General features: G+C 34.2%; 1 protein-coding gene across 1 annotated transcript in view; it reads left to right on the top strand.

Annotated features, from left to right (window-relative positions):
• SrpRalpha (signal recognition particle receptor alpha) overlaps nucleotides 1–21,299 on the top strand; it is a 149,809-nt gene that overhangs the window by 52,182 nt on the left and 76,328 nt on the right. The window contains exon 6 of the mRNA XM_090412420.1: nucleotides 5,956–6,118. Within this exon, the coding sequence (XP_090268546.1) occupies nucleotides 5,956–6,118 (163 nt within the window). The remainder of the gene's footprint in view (nucleotides 1–5,955; nucleotides 6,119–21,299) is intronic.

Genomic DNA, 21,299 nt, shown 5'->3' with positions numbered 1-21,299 from the left:
ACTCGCATGTTATGGCAGACGACACATAGCTTCTATGGCCAGCCTAGAATCTTCTCTGCTGGCAGAGACCGAGAGCCAACGTCCACGAGGTCAGGAAACAGGAACCAAAAAGCCTCGTATAGGGGGGATTGGCGTTTATATTGCCCGCTTCAATCTCGGAAATTCGCGCATTTTACCGCGTTGATTATCGCACTACGTGCACTCTTCCACATGCGCGCGGTGTATTTTCCTAGAAAGCGTTCTAGCTTCCTTTTCGTATAACTTCACTTTCTCTCCGGCCAAACGCTATTCTGGACGGCTAATGACTCTTGGACTTTAGCTTATACACTTTGCTTTCTTATACTACATGAAATGGGATACTTTACATAAATTAATATCTTAAATAAATTTACTATTAGACTTCCTACAAAACAGGTAAAGTCTCGCATATTATTCATATTAATTATTTCTTCACTTCTATCTTTCTGTTATTTATATATATATGTACACGGCGTTCATTGTCAAAACACAACATTCTCTATCCACAATCTAAGATAGTTATTCCTGAATAATTTAATGTTTTGTCCCACTTATATTTAGATTATTCAGGACACAACACCATCACTCTCTGCATGAAAAAAAGGGGAGGCGTAAACCAGAGATTTTGAATACTCTGAATTATATTACATTCTAAATACTCTAGAGAAGCAACTCTAAGTTGCTTCTCTAGTAAACCTCCAATAAACAGGGTGATAGTGTTCTGCTAGGTGATGAACATTATCTACCACCTAGAGAACTAGTTGGCATTTCCCCCAAATTAGTGAAGATATGTCTTTCTTGTAGCAGTACTCACCTCACCAGACAGTCCAGTTGTGGATGCCAGTGAGGTGAAGTTGACTTGGCTGGGAGAGGTGTATATTGCTCATCAACAGCCCATTAATGGCCCAGGAGTAATATTCAGTTACCCCATATATGGCACTGATGTGCTATAGATTCTTCCTCTCATGTATGTGATTGATTAAAGAGAAAAAAAAGGTTGGTCACATTTGTGATTTGTTTAGAGCTTATAACTATTCAGAGGTAAAGTAATGCCTTAAGCAAATGAGAACATAATTTTTTGGATATTTGTAATATATTTATGCCAAGAGAGAGAGAGAGATTGGAGGTTAGAGTAATCCCAAGAAGAGAAATTTTGTGTTGAATTTTTGTATGTTGTGAAAAGTAGAAAAAGCTATTTTTTTTTTTTTTTTTTTTTTTTTAGAAAAAAAAAAAAAAGATGGAGTTTTATTAGCAATGACATTAATTAAGTTATCCTATTAAAGAATAGTTTGGAGAACAGCATTTAGGATTGTAGAAATTGATATGCCAGTTGTTTGTGTAGTTCAAAGTCTGTCAAAATGAGAAATGAGTGCAGTATACTTTCATCAACTGTATTGAATTTCAGTTCAGCTGGAGAAGATTGTTGATACATCTATATAGAAGACTAGGTGAAAGAACAATGTTGTGGAACATTAGTTGATGTTAGAAGATAAAGATCTATCATGTGTAAGTGCATCCAAACAAAAGAAAAGACTAACCATATGATTGGAGTCTACTTAATGAGTCTTTGGTGCCAAACCTGATCTCGTATCTTAGACATATGAAGAATGACCCTGCGAGATTTCCCCCAGACTTTTCCTTGGCATTTGTCCATAGTGGATAACATTCATTTATCAATTGTAAGAGGCTTAGAGGTCGAGCTTTAATGGTTTTCTTCATTACTTTATATATAAAGAACTGAAGTGAGAGAAATTCTGACTGATTTGATGGCAAAGCTTCATCATCCTTAGGAATGGGTGAATATGGGCTAATTTCCAGACTGCAGGACAGATATAAGTAGAGTAGAAAAGAATAAAATGTATACAATAGATGTCAACTCTGGAGCATAAACTTTCCAAACAATTAGAGAAATGCTATTAGTCAAGGAGAATTTTTGGTATTCTGTTTGGACAAGACAAGATTTTTTTGATGCTTTTTTGATGAAAAATTCAATGGGAAGCGTTGAATGTTGTGCGTTTCAGAATGATAGGAGACCATTTACCAATGTCATCTATGCAAGAATTTGAAAAAAAAGTAAGTAGAAGATCAACTATTTCTGTGGATAATTGATGCAGTAAACTCATCTGTGTGCATTACATGTAGAAGCAGGGTTGGAAAATTATGGCCAATAGCTTTGTCAATAAATCAGAAGGCATAAATAACATTTCTCAAAATAGTTTTGGATGTGTTTTTGGTTTGCTTTCGTCTGTTGCTGGGTTTGGTATAAACAGAAGAGGAGGATTGAGATTTCATTGAGTGTCAATTATGCTATGCTTGATTCCTCTCTTGTAGAGCAGTGGCACTTCTTGCTTCAGTAATAAGTTCAGTCTAAATGTTTCGATGAGAATGAAAACAGCAATCAGACGAAAGAAATAAGGAATAGAAGTTACTGATGTTTAATAGAGACATGCACGTTAGATATAGTATAATGCTTTAAATAATGACTTCACACATGTAAAGGAAAACTAAATAAAATTTATTAGTTTCATTCAGGAAGAGGGCAGAATTGGTAATAACATTTAAATTCTGAAACAAGAAGTCATACGGCATGCATATAATGTCAGTTATGTGTATAATGCTGTTGCAGCTGTACAGTAGGAGGAAACTATTAGTGTTCAGACATGGGTATAAATGTATCATTAATTTTAAAAAATTATAAACAATTAACAACAATCACTTCCCAAAACTTTGAGATAGGCATACAGTCTATCCAATTAAGATTAGGATGATGGCATAGGGATTTGCATGATTCAAAGAACAGATGATGAGATTTGAATGAATGTAGTGTAGCATCTTGTTACGGTTCTAGTGAACTCTGTCTAGTGTCGATTGTATGAGAAGCAAGGCCCGAACCTTTAGATTCCAAAAATCTTATATAATGTTAAGGCTCTTTGATTCTAAAGGGTGATCGTAAAGTCATGTAACTGAAAGTTTGAATTTGTACCAAATCGTTTAATCATTCCTTACACCACTAGATGTCATCATTATATTATTACAAACTATCGGGGATGCCGAGTTCACTGTGACATGTACAGGTTGTTCTCAGTGTAGCTTTGTTCATTCTGGATGTGAAATATCTTTTTCCCAGCCACAACGAATTTTCATTTTGGAAAGTTATTTCACTAATCGCTTTTATGTATGTGTTGCCGAAGAATTTTGTGAGAGATAATCCCTGTACAGCAGTCCCTAAGAAATTGATGATACAAGATTAGTTCAGCGATTTTGGGAAACTGGATCTGTTGCAGATAGGTATCGCTCTAGACTCTCCATTTCAATTATCGATAAAATGGATGAGGTAAAGAGAGCACTGCAATGGTCCCCAAGAAAAAACCTCAGGAAACTTGTTATGCAATCATCAATGTCATACAGTAGTGCTCAGAAAGCTGCAAGATGGTTGCACCTTCATCCGTATCACGTGTCACTCAGTCTATGAAATGAAGGAACCAGATAAAGGCAAATAAATACTCTTCTGCAGATGGTTGTGCTTATTCTTTGAAGACTGGTATAAAGATGCTTGATATAGTTTTCTTCGGCGACGTGGCCTAGTTTCACTTTGGTGGGTATATGAACAGTCAAAACAGTAGGATTTGGTCATGTGAAAATCCACATGCTTTTCATGAAAAAAGTTTTGCATTCTCAAAAAATTGGAGTTTGGCATCATGCTACCATTGTATAGTGAAACCCATTTTCTTTGAAACTATGGTGAATAGTTCTGTCTACCAAGACATCATCACACATCAAGGCGTGCTCATGGCACCCTTTGATGATAGGGAATGCCATTGTTGGTTCCAGCAAGACAGTGCCGCATGGCGAATAGTATCGTTTATGCAAGAATTTTAAGGTGACTGTCTCATTTCGAAAGAATTGTAGCCTCCAGCATTACCAGATTTATCACTACCAGATTTTTTCCTTTGGGGGTATCTCAAAGGTATGTTGTTTATCGGAATTATCCTCACACACTGAATGAACTAAAAATGAACATTTCAACAGTGATTGAAAACATCGTGTGCAGGGGCTTCATAAGGTGGCATCAAACTTGGTAAAAAAAAAAAAAAAAAAAAAAAAAAAAAGCACAAGTTTTGATTCATGAAGGAGGTGGCCACTTTCAACATATGTTATAATGAGGTTCGTATTCTTCTTTGTTTTAAAGGTCAGATTATAATCTGTATTTGTAGCTGTTTCATTTTTCATATACTTGCAATTAACCTTGAAACAGATATGTGCTACTTCTAGGTTGCACGACTTTATGATTGCCCTGTAATAGTGGCAGAATGGCCAATCTGTCCACAGTAGCAAAGATATCAGGCAAGGATTAGAGGTGATAATGTATCTTTTGATGGGCACTAAGAAAGATGACAACTTCCAGGCTGGTTTTTGAAGGTGGTGTATATAAATTATATCTGCGAAGGGCTCTTGCTATTTGTTCAAATGTTGGGTATTCTGATCCTTATAACATCAGATTGTAATCTGGAAGAGGGATGATAATTATCAAAAATTTCTGTATTAAGGTCTTGCCGTATCCATTTAGTAATATAGTAAGTATTAGTTAATTTTTCTAATAGAAGAGACTCAGAAGAACAAATGTGCATGTGAAGGATAATGATGTGAAGATGTGAGGATATATCTGCCTTTGAATGATGGCTCCCCATAAACAGAAAATTCAATATTATCAGCAGAGTTAAGATGTATTAAAGTATCCAAAAAAAAAGGGGGAGGTGGATGTTGTTAGATTCACATTTAATACTTATATTGATGCAAGTATATAAGGAGTTAATTTTATTCAGAAATTGAAGTACTGTAGTTCTGTTTCAGAGCGAGACCAGTTTGCATAGATGTCTTCCACAAAACGTAGCCGCATGCGAGTTGTGGCGAAATGCTATTAGAAATCTGATCCTCTAAATGCTCCATAAAATAATCAGTCAAAGTAGGTGATAGAGGACTACCCATCACATGGTATAACTAATTTATCATTCATTATATCACCAGAACTTATTTTACAGTGTTGTTGTTGTGATTATGTGTTAAAAGATGGAAGAAGACAATTTTCTTATCATTTTGTCGCAAACTTCAAGAATATATATACTTTCTCAGAGATTCTCCCAAAGTGAATGTGTGGTGTGCACTTTACAAGTGCTAAGCCTGTTTTTCTTTGCAGAATAAACAGTAAACAGATGATATGTTAGCAAATTATAGATATCTATCATTCCAGCTAGATGGAAACAAATAACAAATTTTTGATGTTTTCAAACCTAACTAATCCAGTTTTAAAAGGGGGAATCAGAAAGGACTACTTTCTTGTATCTGTTTATTTCATCCTTACCTTACATTTTATTCTGTAGGGAGTTATGTGAAGTATAATTTGTACAGATCCAAAATGTCTTGTCTCACTACAAGAGTCAGACTGGATAGTTTCAGTTACTTTAGAAATATTGGATTGTATGCAATAAAAGATGTTTTAGGCTAGCTGTATGCTTGACTACACATGGAGCATACATGAAATTTCACTCAAAAAAAAAAAGAAAAACAAAGCTTTATGCTACAGATTATTCAAATGCATTACTGCTGTTTCTTTCTTTCTTTTTCCTGTAAATCTTCTTTATGTTTAATTACTGGCATTCTTTAAGTACAAACCCTGTATTTCAGCTATTAACACAATGATTGTTACAATTTGCCAAGATATTTGCAAAATGTATCTTTCAAAAGTTTATATTGAAAGTCAGCTACATTCTGTCGCATGTTTATCTGTTCTGCAGTCATTTATTGACTATTCTGTAATATACGCTGTATGTCAGCCACCAGTGAGTGATGTAGCATTATCTAGTTTTGATGACACCATGACTGAAATGGTTGGTGGTCAACATGTTAAAAATGCCTTAGTTAATATTTCTTTATTTTCAGTAAGAAAAGTCCAAGCACTGCAAAAGACAAATCAAAGAAATCACCTAGAGTCTGGGATATTGGTGGAGGTACCAAGGATATACCTGTATTGGATTTCAGCAAGAAAGGTGATAGTGAATCCATACAAAATGGAACAGCTGATGATTTTCTTACTCCTGAAACAGTATGCATTTTTATCTTCCCATATAATAAATAATGATTTTTTATCTAATTTAATATTGGAAATTTGCTAATTACGATCAATTAAGTATTTACATTTGTTATGCTATTGGATGATATGGTTTGTGAGCATAACTTGTAATGTTATGTCTCCTTTCATTATGAGGATCACTTGTCATAAGTGTGCCTTTCAGTGTACAGCTCTAGTTTTAATATGCTGAAATAAAATGAATTAAAATCATGTCTAGCACCAACATCATCTAATTGATGCAGCTGGTGACCATTTCATTAAAAGGAAACATAATCCATCTAACAGGGAGGATGAATTTTTCACTATATAATTTAAGAAAATTACAACGTACTAGGATATACATTAAAATAAATTTTAATATATTTCAATATTTCGGCAACATCACGTTGCCATTTTCAAGAACTTAAGTACAAGACACGTACAAGTAAGTGAGGAAGAAGTAGGAAGCTATTATTTCTCCTAAAGTCCTGATTGTGCCCTCTAGCAGGCAATGTTAGTATTCTTGGGCGATTGGGCTGAAGGTCTTCTGATGTAGGTTTCCCAAATTTGAGGAAGTCTCATGCAGCCAAATTTGTTGAGATTTGGATCATTTCTTAGGGCTGAAGCTGATTCCATGAAAAGCCTTTCATATCTGTATTTGCTACGGTGTATTATCCTGGCTTTCTTCCACCGTATTCTATGGCAGGTATCCAGCGCATGGTCAGCAAGACCAGAGTGGCTGTATTGGTGAAAACGGATGTAGTCTGTTTTCACCAATATGTTTATTGTATATCCTAATACGTTGTAATTTCCTTAAATTATATAGTGAAAAAGAGGGAGGATGAATGTATTAATTTGTGAATCAGGACAGGCGAACATAGAATAAAAACCAAATGAATAGTCGTCAATACAAGTGATTATTTGTGAGTGTAATTAAGAGCTGTTTCCAGAGCAATGAAATATTCATTTAGCAATTTGTGTTGCAAGTTGTGACAACTGAAATCTATTTACAGCTGTGAAAATGACCAAAACTGCTTGTTATTATAATTAAATATTGCTCTCTTGTAATTAGATTTTGAAAGAAAAGTACCTAAGCAAGCTAAAATAAATCCAAGGTAAGATAGTTTCATTAAATGAAGGTGGCCCCAAGAAAAAAAAAAGTAAAAAGTTAAAAGTAATATGTTCATATTCATCCATTCAGGAATGGGTGAATATGAACATATTACTCTATAGGTGACAGCATGGGTTTGTAAAAGGTAGGTACTGCCTCAGTAATTTATCCTTATTTAATAATAAGGTGGCAGCTGAATTGAATAAAGGGAAGGGCTACACCATGATACTGCTGGACTTTGTAAAAGCATTTGACAGAATACTGCATGGGAAAACTATTAAATAAGTTGGAGCAAATGGGAATGGATATGAGGCTAGTGGCAAAGATAGGGGATGACTGAGGCTCTGTACTAGGATCACTACTTTTTAATTTGTACATTAATATACATTAATTTAATTTGTACATCAAAAGGTTTGAAGGGGGATATTCAGTTGTTTGCTGATGATGCAAAACTAGGGATTGGCAGCATTTGATAATGGTGATGTAGATATCTTACAGGACAGTTAAAATAAATTGGCAGTGTGGGCAAAGGATAATGGTTTTCAATTCAGTGTTGTAAAATGTAATGCAATGCACTTTGGAATGAAAAGATTACATACTTGTACCATACTCATGATACTAATTCTAGTAGTAAGACTTATACGTTGGTTAGACATAACTGGTAATTAATTTACGGAATTGACAACGCATATAAAGTAAATAAATTAAAGATAACTTTAATGAATCACTTCTATGATTCATGAACTTCTGGTTTCACCAGTACAGCCACTCTGGACTGGCAGACCATGCCTTAGATACCCACCATAAAATTCGTTGGAAGAAGACAAAAATAATCCATCGCAGCAAGTTTAAATACGAAAGACTATTCAAAGAATCTTCAGCAGCTCTAAAAAACGTTCCTAACCTCAACAAATTTGGGTGCATGAAACTGCCCCAAATTTGGGAGACTTTCATTTTGAGAACTTCAGCCCAACTGCCAAGACTACCAAATTAGCCCACAAGAGGGCACCATTAGGACTTTAGGAACAAAATTAGTTCATATTTTCTTCCTCATTTGCTTTGTTAGTTCCTAAGTGCACATACCATATCTTTATGTTCCGGAATATGGCAATGTGACATTGCCGAAATATAGAAGTGATTCATTAAAGTTTTCTTTAATTTATTTACTTTATATGCGTTGTCAATTTCGTAAATTAATTACCAGTTACTCATGATACTAGTTTACAGGAAATTGATGAGGCTAGGGATCTGGGGTGATTGTAGATAGAGATTTGAAATTCAGAGGACATATTACAAGAGTTTGCAAAATAGCTCAGAGGATTACTTGGATTCTGAAGAACACGTTGATAAGTAAAGATAAGGTGGTTATTATCCCTCTTTACATGTTAACTACTACTGTGCACATATTTGGTCACCTGCATTTCTTGGGGATCGGGAAGTGGTGGAGAGAATTCAGAGACGAGTGACCAAGCTGGTGACAAATCTGTGAAATGTTCCCTATGAGAATAGATTGAGGGTGTGTGGGTTGCAGAGTTTAGCCTACAAGCAGAGGAGAGGGATATAATAGAAACTTATAAGTTACTAAAGGAATTCTATAAGATTGACATAGAAGAAATTTTTCAATACATGAGGAGTAGGGGTAAAATAAGGGGGGGGACACATTTGCAAGTTGTCTAAGAGTATGGTTACAGTATAATATAGAAAAAGATGATGCTTTACCATATACTGAGTATTTAAATCCCTAAAAGTAGCATGGTGTTAAGACACAAATTGATGACTGACCTAGCCTCTGGCTTAACACTAACAAAAAAAAAGAAAAAAAAATCCTTTAAAGAGTACATAGATTGTATCTAGTTAACTCCCTCTATTTGAAATGAAAAATTAAAGCTCTGAACACCGCAAATCTAAGATTTGCAAACCGATAGGGGCCCACTCCAAGAAATCGGAACATTCTAAAAGGTAATTTACATAGCCATTTCAACACTATATGAACTAATTTTCTCAGGATGTTTTATATGTAAATTAAAGTTTTGCTATGGAAGCATCAGTTTTATTTGTCTCTTGTCCAGTTACTATCCATCCATAACCCATCATCAAATTCCTCATGTACCTTTGGGGAGGAGGGATAAGCAGGATATTATGTAGCATTACAGAAAAAGATTATATCACTACTAATTTCCTATTGATAATTTTTTTTCTAAATTAATCTTATCTGTCAAGACTTCAATGTTAGATCTTATATTTTGGATTTCTAAGGCACTACTTATTGTATCAATCTACCTAGGTCTTTTTTTTTTTGGAAAAAAAAAAAAAAAACTCCTGTAAATCTTTCTGAACTCTCATAGTTCCCAGTCAATTTGTCTCTTATTCAATATACATTTATTCAGTTGACTTACCATTAACTTTGCTAATTCTGTTGTCTATTTACACATTTAATTTGCCATCTTCACTAAAATTGTACCTAAATAGTCAAAGTATTTTACTTGTTCTGTAAGTTCACGATTCAGGATGCAGTTGATGATTTCATTGTTTCTGCAAATTTTCATTATTTTTTATTGTTGATTTTCATACCAAATTTATTACAGTATTTATTTAATTAGGGAATCTGCAGATTTGTACTGGATTTAAGAATATGGCATGGTCTGCATAAGAGTAAATAACGTTTCCAATTTTGATAGAGTTCCATTTTTTTTTTCATAATGTTGATCCATATAGATGATGAATAACAGTGGAGATAGTGTGCACCCTTGTCTCACATCTGATTTTATGTAAAATTATATTCCTGCACTTCCTTGAATTGTAACTGCTGACTTATAACTCAGATATAGACTATGTATTGCATGATATAATGTTCCACATATACTTATAATGATATAATGTGCAGGGGGGCATCAGGTGGCAGAGCCCCCCTAGTAGAATATAAAAGAATAAGAGCATAGCTAAAAGAGAAGTCAGAAAAAGACATAGAGAATGATGAAACAAATTTGTTTCTAATTTAGAACATGATTTATATAAAATAATACTCAATGTATATAAGATTTTGAAACATTTAAGTACAGATACTAAAGAAAACGTAAAATTATACACCAGATTGGCAGTTAAATATTTTTTTAAAAAAAATAACTGGCAAACATTAAATGAAAAGGAAATAACTAAAGGAGAATTAAAAATTAGCCTGAAAGAAACCAGAAATGGAAAATTGCCTGGAGAAGATAAGTTTGTTTCAGAATTAAATAAATATGCAGGAATAATGTTCAAAGAGAGACTCCCATTATTTTAAAATAAAATATATTCAACAAGTAAACTACCAATAGAATGGCAATTGTGATCCCTATCTTTAAAAAAGGTAGTAGAGATGACCATAAAAATTATAGAGGTATAAGTATTCTAAATTCCTGTTACAAAATATATAGCAGAATTTTAAATAAAAAACTAATAAAGTATTCTGAAAACTTTATTTTAGAAGTACAGAATGGATTTAGAAAAGGACGATCATGTATAGACCTTTTGCCTAAAATTAATAATAGAGAAAAGAAGAGAAAATTGGGAAAATTAGGAAAATTTGGAGAAAAGAGCAAAGCTAATAATAATGGCAAATATCTGTTGGATTTCTGCTCAGGACATGGACTGGTTATTACTAACACCATGTTCCAACATAAAAATGTGCACAAATTCACATGGAGAGAAGAGGCTAGGAATAAGAAAAGTCTCATTGACTATGTTATTGTTGATAGTGATGTTTTCTCAATGGTGCAGGACACCAGAGTGTACAGAGGATTTGAAATTGGAAGTGATCACTATTTAGTCTTGAGCAGGATAAAGTTGAATTTCATATTGAAAAGAATAACATGTAAGAAAGTTTTAAAGCGAATAAAAGTTGAGCAGCTCTCAGATGTGAGCTGTAGACTAAAATACACAAAGATTATTGAAGGAAAAATGAAAGAGTTTGAGAACAGGAATCAAACCTTGGAGATTCAGTGGCAAACTCTGAAGAAAACATTGATTGATTCTGCCAGAGAGGCATGTGGTGAGATTGTTTGTAAGGATAAAAAAATCAGAACTCCTTGGTGGACACAGGAGGTTAAAGAGGCAGTGAAGGAAAAGAAGAAAGCATACCAAAAGTTCCTGTCAAATAAGTCAGCTTGTGCTCTTAGAGAATATAGAGACAAATGCAAGAATGCTAAACACTGTGTAAAACTAGCTAAACAAAAGTCATGGGAGGACTTTGGCAAGAATATAGAAAATAAATATCAAGAAGGTGGCAAAATATTCTGGAGGTTGTTGAGGAAGCTTAAGAATGGAGGAAAGAGTGCTATAAAAGGAATTAGAGATGATAAAGGTGAAATGAAAACAGGAGAAAAAGATATCCTTGAAGTATGGAGTAATTACTTTGAAACACTGCTAAATGAAACAAGCAGTGATAACAGCACAGTGGTAAAAAACACTGACCAGGCATGCAGTCAGGAATACATATCCATACTTGAAGTAGAAAAAGCCATCAAAGGCTTGAAATGTGGAAAGGCAGCAGGAGTAGATGATATTCGACCAGAAATGCTGAAGTATGGTGGTATAAAAGTCTTACAGTGGTTGCACTGCATAGTTCAGAAAGCCTGGACAGAGGGACGAATTCCCGATGATTGGAGTAGAGCTCTCAGAGTACCCATATATAAAAAGGGAAATAAAACTGCATGTGAGAATTACAGAGGTATTTCCCTACTTAGTGTTCCTGGCAAGATCTATGCAAGTATACTTGAGAAACGGTTGAGAAGAATTGTGGAAGAAAAGCATGGTGAAGAACAAGCTGGATTCAGGCCAAATAGAGGCTGTCAGGATCAGATCTTCACTTTACAACAAATAGTCGAGAAAGCATGGGAATATAACAAAGATCTGTATTTAAGTTTTGTCGATCTGGAAAAGGCATATGACAAGGTGCCAAGAGAGAAGCTATTCAATACGCTGCAGTTATATGGTGTCAATGGGACATTATATCAAGCAATACTTAGTCTTTATTTGAGTTGTAAGTCAGCAGTTCGAATTGAAGGAAGTACAGGAAGATGGTTTAAAGTTAAATCTGGTGTGAGACAAGGATGTACATTATCCCCTCTGTTATTCATTATCTATATGGATCACATTATGAAGGAAAGTGGTATTAAACATGATATCAAAATTGGAGATGTTAATGTCAGCTCTTTGCTTTATGCGGATGATGTTATACTTCTAAATAAATCCGCTACAAGTCTGCAAGATTCTCTGACTAAATTGAATAGCTGTTGTAATAGATATGGTATGAAGGTCAGCAATAAAAATACAAAGACAATGAAAATAGGCAGAATCATTGAAAATGTCAACTGTGTTGTGAATGGAGAACCTGTGGAACAAGTAAAACATTTCAGCTATTTAGGCACGATTTTTACTGAAGATGGTAAATTAAATATAGAAATAGACAACAGAATCAGCAAAGCTGGTATGGTTGGAAGTCAATTGAATAAATTCATATGGAATAAGAGAGAAATTAGTCGGAACACTAAATTAGCTGTATACAAGACAGTGTTCAAACCAGTTTTAACTTATGGATCTGAGAGCTGGGTCAGAAGTAAAACACTTGACCAAAGACTAGAGACTGCAGATATGAGAGTCCCGAGAAAGATTATAGGCGTGAACAGATGGCATCAATGGCAGTATCATATTAAAAACGAGGATATTAGGAAAGAACTTGACATTGTCAGCATCCAGGAATGCGTTAGCAGAGCTAATCTCAGGTGGTATGGTCATTTAAACAGAATGGGCGAGGAAAGATTAGCAAAACAAGTGTTCTCTGCCAGGTTGGCAGGAAAACGACCCAGAGGAAGACCAAGATATAGGTGGATTGATACGGTACAAAGTGCTTTAGACGATAGAAATATAAGATCTGATAATATTGGAGTGTTGACAAGTAACAGACTGATTTGGAGGAAAATTGTAGATAAGAAATTAATAATGATGTAATTTTTTTCATGTAGTACTATCATATCCTGTACAGCCCTTGAGGGTACATGGCAGGAATTTGATGATGATGATGAAAAGAAGAGAATTCAATTTAGAAACACATATTACATTTACTGACTTTGAAAAAACTTTTGATAAAGTTAAAAGAAGCATTTTATTTAACATATTAAAAGAAAGACAAATATCAAATAATATTCTAAAAGCTAAGTATATATGAAAATAATCAAATACAAATAAGATTAAAATATGAACTATCATTTACGAGAGAGATAAACTAAGGAGTCTGACAGGGATGTCCCCTTTCAGCAAATCTAATATTTATCTTATTGAAATAATAATAAAATGGAATTTCTGGTATTAAACTTTCTCCTACTGTGAGTTTTTTGGTCATCAGCAAAAAACACTACTTTTTTGCTGATGACCAAATAATTACAAATTCTGAAGATAACTTACAGAAAGATATTTTAAATTTAAATGAGATAGCCAAAGATTATGGAATGATAATATCAACAGGAAAATCAAAACCGATGGCCTTTAAAGGCAAGATCCAATAAGAACTAAAACAATGATAGATAACAAGATTTTAGAACAGGTGAATTCATTTAACTGCCTAGGATGTGTGATTACATATGAAAAAGATATAAACCTAAAAATTGCAAAATATTTAAAAATAACAGGTGTAGTTAAGGCCGGAACAGGCCTAAATCCTTGATGCATGATGATGATGTTGTCTTATTAAGTCCAATTTGAGCAACGAGTAAAATATTACTTATGATGATGAGTAGAGAGCTCAAGGTGTACAATTTATTGATGGGAAATAAATGTAGTCCATCAGACCTGTTGATTAGTGTGACTTAGTGATGCTTTTTTTGTAAAGTTTTCATCATAAATGTGCTCTTATGCAGGACTTATGTGTATTCCAAGGAACTATGTTTAGAGGAATAGCATATTCCATAAGGTAGGATTTCTTGGTTTCAAGTACTTAATACTTGAAACCAAGTATTATCAACTTGGTATATATTATCACTATATATTTCATAATGAACAGAGGCTGATCTTCCAGATTGACTAGAATGTTATAGATAGAAGCATTCCTGAAATTCAAGGGGCATGCTTGTCTTTTGGATGACAAAAGAAGGGGAAATTTTGCAAATAGGATGAAATGCTACTTGAGTATTAAGAGGTCCAAGAATTTTGACAATTACAGATACTCCTTTCACATATGGGATGTCAATACAGTTAATTTCATTCTTAGAGGTAGTCCTGTCGCTACCGATTACTCTGTAGTTACATGACTCCATATTAATTTAGTTTGTGGTTCTTGATATAGTAAGACTTCAGGTGGACCACAGCTAATGTGCACAATAAATCAAGGTCTTAATAACTCCAGATTTTTTATATGGATGATGGTGATATGCATGGATATACCTTTTTTCCCCCAAAAGATAGGAAGTTGAAGTCCTCCATTAGTTTAAGAAGTAGACTTAAAAATGGGTAAACATTTTCCTCTTTGTAAAGTGAACTGTATTCTTGGATGAACTGCATAAACTTTGTAACAAACATATAGAGCTCTGATGTAGAACCAGTTTAAATAGTAAAGATATCAACATACCTATACCAGACCATAGAGAAAATATATGCTGCTTAATGTTCCATAAAATAATTAGCAAGTGGAGTGAATGATTTTGGGGAAAAAAAAAATCTTGAGTTAAGCCACAGTTTACTTTAAAAGTATATAGTATATAGGGAAATATGGTTGGTTACAATTTCTGTCCCATTTATAAACTCTAGGCAACTTTCATCTTTTTTCTGCTTTCATGAAAAGATCCACTATTGGATTTTAAAAATAAGATGTGGATTTTTCTTTGGCTTGTTGGACATAATGATCATTTTATAGTTTGGATACAGTTAGTTAATCCAGATGATCTGCTTTTGTTGCAAAGAATAAAAATTACATCAAATACCATGAACTTGAGTAGTCTGGCCTTGCAGAACATGTTATCTCCTCTAAACGTGCACTCCATTGGAAGAAAACATCTGGTTTCTAATGGAAAGATTTTATAGAGCAAATTGAGAAATTACTGATGCATGCTAATCTCAGCAAGCCCAGCTGACTATTTTATTCCTCTTATAGGGAATAGCTCTTCTTGACTTTGCTCATCCAGTATACTCTTTGAGAGTATGTCAGGAATTCGATGATACCTCTGCCTGCATAATTAAATATTTGTTTTAATTTTTAATTCATACTCGATTGACTGCTGTTATCTTAGTAAAAACATTACTATTACATTGGTGGTTTTTTTTTTGCATGTGTATGTGCTTCTGTTCTATTTGTTTTGTACTCAAAATTCTGTAAAACATGCACAAAAATTGTATATCAATTTTTTCTGAAAGGCATCTGTATGACTATTATCTTGGGAATTATAAATCAGAGTGAAAGAGATAAAATTGAATGTCTTGCAATCAAAGAATGCAAAAACTCATAAGGAGAATAAATATATACTTGAAATTCTTCAGTGAGGATACTGAAAATTTGGCATCTTCAGAGATTAATACACTGGTATTAAACATATACATGCAAGACACTTCAGTAACAAAATTGGAATAGGAGGAATACAGGATGACCTAAAATCCTATAATTATGTCACCTGTTGGCTTTGGTTGGGTGTTCTTGGCTGTTGAGCTGAATGTCTGCTGATGAGTTTCCCATATGAGAGGCAGTTTGGTATAACCATATTTTTTCGGTTGCAGTAGTTGGTAAGAGCTGCAGCAAATTCAAGGAAAAAGCCTCTCAAATTTAAATTTGCTTCAGTGAAGTAAACTTAATTTTTTGCAATGGATCCTGTGCCAGGTATCTAGAGCATAGTCTGCTAATCCTGAGTGGCTATAATGGTGGCAACAGATGTAGTGCTTGTGCTCTGAATATATATAAATTTTACAAATGTTAGCTGTCCTGCCTGTTTATCTATAGTAAGAAGGGTTGCAGCTGCAGGGTACCTGGTACATTCCAGGTAAATCCAGTGGCTGTAGTTGGTCTTTGGGAGAGTTGATAAGGGTTGCTAGCTTTCTGTGCAGTTTATAAGTGGTCACCAGATTGTGCTTCTGTAAGTTCTTGGCCACCTTTTCTGAGATGCCATGAATATAAGAGATGGTGATGGATTGCTGTAATCCATATTTGGGAAGGAGAGGTGTGGGTACATAGTGATAGAATTCTTTTTATCTGGTGTGAGGTGCAGCCATTGGCCAAAACAGTGGTGAGTGCTGTGTTATCAGAGCAAATTACTTTTCCTGGTGGACTTAGATTTCTGTAGTTCCATATTTGTTAGGAGGTGAGAAGATGATATGACTGTTGGATGTATTTACCTGTGTGGGTTTTCTGTACATTGTGAATGTCAGAGATGGTTTTTTCGTTGTCTTGGAAGGGCAGACTGTTGCTCCTTTCTATTTTTGTTATGAATTGGATATTTATGGACTGCCCAAATTCCATAAATAGAATGTACCACTTGTAGATGGTATCGACTCATGCAGCTACAAAATAGCCAAACATTTCACCAAAGTTCTTGCCCAAACTGCTGTCAATACCTCATCATACAAAAAAACTCAGCCCATTTTAAGTCTAGTGTACAAGACCTTGCACTCCTCAGTTTCAATGTCTCCTTACTCACAAATGTCTCATTAAGGATACCCTGGCTCTTATCCAAGCAGAATTTCCTCCTGATAGCTCTGTTTCAGTTCATAATGAGCTTGGGCTATTGTGTTTGGCAAGGAACATTCTAGAAACAAATAGAACAGCCATGGACTCCTCTTTCTTTCCTGTTGGCTAACTTTTTCATGGAGACAAATGAATAGAATGCCCTTAATTCTTCTCCCCACCCCCCCTTAAACCCACTATTTGTCTATGCCTAGTGCAAATATGGACTTGAACACCTTACACACTTTCCTATCCCATTTGAACAGCCAACATCCAAGGATCCAATTCACAACAGTCTGCCCTTCCTAGACAACTAAATAAATCTGACCATCTCCAGAAAACCCACAGACAGAGATAAATATATTCATAAGTCACATCACTACTACTTTCTCCCAACAATACAGAACTATTAAAACCTTAGTCTATCAGGCAAATTTAATTGCTCTGATAACATTGCACTTATTATAGAGCTTGCCTACATAAAAAGCATTTTTTTTTTTTGGTCTATGACTACACCTCCAACCAATAAAAAAAAAAAGAATCCTATCACCATGTATCCACACCTCTCCCTTAACCAAATATAGATTACAGCAAATCCATCACCGTCACTTACATTCATGGTGTCTCAGAAAAGGTGGTCAAGATCTTTAAAATAAGCACAATCTGGTGACCACTTATAAACTGCACAGAAAGCTAGCAACCTTTATCTGCTTGCCCAAAGCCCAGCTACAGCCACTGGATTTATCCAGAGTGTACCAGCTACCCTTTAGTTGCAACCATTCTTACTATGGACAGACAGGCAGAACAACCATCATTTGTATATCAGAGCACAAGGACTACATCCATTTCTACCATTATGGCTACTCAGGATTAGCAGATCATGCCTTTGGATACCCACCATAAAATTCGTTGGAAGAAGACAAAAATAATCCATCGCAGCAAGTTTAAATACGAAAGACTATTCAAAGAATCTTCAGCAGCTCTAAAAAACGTTCCTAACCTCAACAAATTTGGGTGCATGAAACTGCCCCAAATTTGGGAGACTTTCATTTTGAGAACTTCAGCCCAACTGCCAAGACTACCAAATTAGCCCACAAGAGGGCACCATTAGGACTTTAGGAACAAAATTAGTTCATATTTTCTTCCTCATTTGCTTTGTTAGTTCCTAAGTGCACATACCATATCTTTATGTTCCGGAATATGGCAATGTGACATTGCCGAAATATAGAAGTGATTCATTAAAGTTTTCTTTAATTTATTTACTTTATATGCGTTGTCAATTTCGTAAATTAATTACCAGTTACTCATGATACTAGTTTACAGGAAATTGATGAGGCTAGGGATCTGGGGTGATTGTAGATAGAGATTTGAAATTCAGAGGACATATTACAAGAGTTTGCAAAATAGCTCAGAGGATTACTTGGATTCTGAAGAACACGTTGATAAGTAAAGATAAGGTGGTTATTATCCCTCTTTACATGTTAACTACTACTGTGCACATATTTGGTCACCTGCATTTCTTGGGGATCGGGAAGTGGTGGAGAGAATTCAGAGACGAGTGACCAAGCTGGTGACAAATCTGTGAAATGTTCCCTATGAGAATAGATTGAGGGTGTGTGGGTTGCAGAGTTTAGCCTACAAGCAGAGGAGAGGGATATAATAGAAACTTATAAGTTACTAAAGGAATTCTATAAGATTGACATAGAAGAAATTTTTCAATACATGAGGAGTAGGGGTAAAATAAGGGGGGGGACACATTTGCAAGTTGTCTAAGAGTATGGTTACAGTATAATATAGAAAAAGATGATGCTTTACCATATACTGAGTATTTAAATCCCTAAAAGTAGCATGGTGTTAAGACACAAATTGATGACTGACCTAGCCTCTGGCTTAACACTAACAAAAAAAAAGAAAAAAAAATCCTTTAAAGAGTACATAGATTGTATCTAGTTAACTCCCTCTATTTGAAATGAAAAATTAAAGCTCTGAACACCGCAAATCTAAGATTTGCAAACCGATAGGGGCCCACTCCAAGAAATCGGAACATTCTAAAAGGTAATTTACATAGCCATTTCAACACTATATGAACTAATTTTCTCAGGATGTTTTATATGTAAATTAAAGTTTTGCTATGGAAGCATCAGTTTTATTTGTCTCTTGTCCAGTTACTATCCATCCATAACCCATCATCAAATTCCTCATGTACCTTTGGGGAGGAGGGATAAGCAGGATATTATGTAGCATTACAGAAAAAGATTATATCACTACTAATTTCCTATTGATAATTTTTTTTCTAAATTAATCTTATCTGTCAAGACTTCAATGTTAGATCTTATATTTTGGATTTCTAAGGCACTACTTATTGTATCAATCTACCTAGGTCTTTTTTTTTTGGAAAAAAAAAAAAAAAACTCCTGTAAATCTTTCTGAACTCTCATAGTTCCCAGTCAATTTGTCTCTTATTCAATATACATTTATTCAGTTGACTTACCATTAACTTTGCTAATTCTGTTGTCTATTTACACATTTAATTTGCCATCTTCACTAAAATTGTACCTAAATAGTCAAAGTATTTTACTTGTTCTGTAAGTTCACGATTCAGGATGCAGTTGATGATTTCATTGTTTCTGCAAATTTTCATTATTTTTTATTGTTGATTTTCATACCAAATTTATTACAGTATTTATTTAATTAGGGAATCTGCAGATTTGTACTGGATTTAAGAATATGGCATGGTCTGCATAAGAGTAAATAACGTTTCCAATTTTGATAGAGTTCCATTTTTTTTTTCATAATGTTGATCCATATAGATGATGAATAACAGTGGAGATAGTGTGCACCCTTGTCTCACATCTGATTTTATGTAAAATTATATTCCTGCACTTCCTTGAATTGTAACTGCTGACTTATAACTCAGATATAGACTATGTATTGCATGATATAATGTTCCACATATACTTATAATGATATAATGTGCAGGGGGGCATCAGGTGGCAGAGCCCCCCTAGTAGAATATAAAAGAATAAGAGCATAGCTAAAAGAGAAGTCAGAAAAAGACATAGAGAATGATGAAACAAATTTGTTTCTAATTTAGAACATGATTTATATAAAATAATACTCAATGTATATAAGATTTTGAAACATTTAAGTACAGATACTAAAGAAAACGTAAAATTATACACCAGATTGGCAGTTAAATATTTTTTTAAAAAAAATAACTGGCAAACATTAAATGAAAAGGAAATAACTAAAGGAGAATTAAAAATTAGCCTGAAAGAAACCAGAAATGGAAAATTGCCTGGAGAAGATAAGTTTGTTTCAGAATTAAATAAATATGCAGGAATAATGTTCAAAGAGAGACTCCCATTATTTTAAAATAAAATATATTCAACAAGTAAACTACCAATAGAATGGCAATTGTGATCCCTATCTTTAAAAAAGGTAGTAGAGATGACCATAAAAATTATAGAGGTATAAGTATTCTAAATTCCTGTTACAAAATATATAGCAGAATTTTAAATAAAAAACTAATAAAGTATTCTGAAAACTTTATTTTAGAAGTACAGAATGGATTTAGAAAAGGACGATCATGTATAGACCTTTTGCCTAAAATTAATAATAGAGAAAAGAAGAGAAAATTGGGAAAATTAGGAAAATTTGGAGAAAAGAGCAAAGCTAATAATAATGGCAAATATCTGTTGGATTTCTGCTCAGGACATGGACTGGTTATTACTAACACCATGTTCCAACATAAAAATGTGCACAAATTCACATGGAGAGAAGAGGCTAGGAATAAGAAAAGTCTCATTGACTATGTTATTGTTGATAGTGATGTTTTCTCAATGGTGCAGGACACCAGAGTGTACAGAGGATTTGAAATTGGAAGTGATCACTATTTAGTCTTGAGCAGGATAAAGTTGAATTTCATATTGAAAAGAATAACATGTAAGAAAGTTTTAAAGCGAATAAAAGTTGAGCAGCTCTCAGATGTGAGCTGTAGACTAAAATACACAAAGATTATTGAAGGAAAAATGAAAGAGTTTGAGAACAGGAATCAAACCTTGGAGATTCAGTGGCAAACTCTGAAGAAAACATTGATTGATTCTGCCAGAGAGGCATGTGGTGAGATTGTTTGTAAGGATAAAAAAATCAGAACTCCTTGGTGGACACAGGAGGTTAAAGAGGCAGTGAAGGAAAAGAAGAAAGCATACCAAAAGTTCCTGTCAAATAAGTCAGCTTGTGCTCTTAGAGAATATAGAGACAAATGCAAGAATGCTAAACACTGTGTAAAACTAGCTAAACAAAAGTCATGGGAGGACTTTGGCAAGAATATAGAAAATAAATATCAAGAAGGTGGCAAAATATTCTGGAGGTTGTTGAGGAAGCTT

This window comes from Typopeltis vanoorti, chromosome 2 (assembly GCF_054136105.1).
Source record: "Typopeltis vanoorti isolate ZY-2024b chromosome 2, IOZ_Tvanoo_1.0, whole genome shotgun sequence".
Classification (NCBI taxonomy): Eukaryota; Metazoa; Arthropoda; class Arachnida; order Uropygi; family Thelyphonidae; genus Typopeltis; species Typopeltis vanoorti.
Note: the sequence above shows the minus strand (reverse complement) of the source record. Positions and strands in the feature narration are given on the sequence as shown.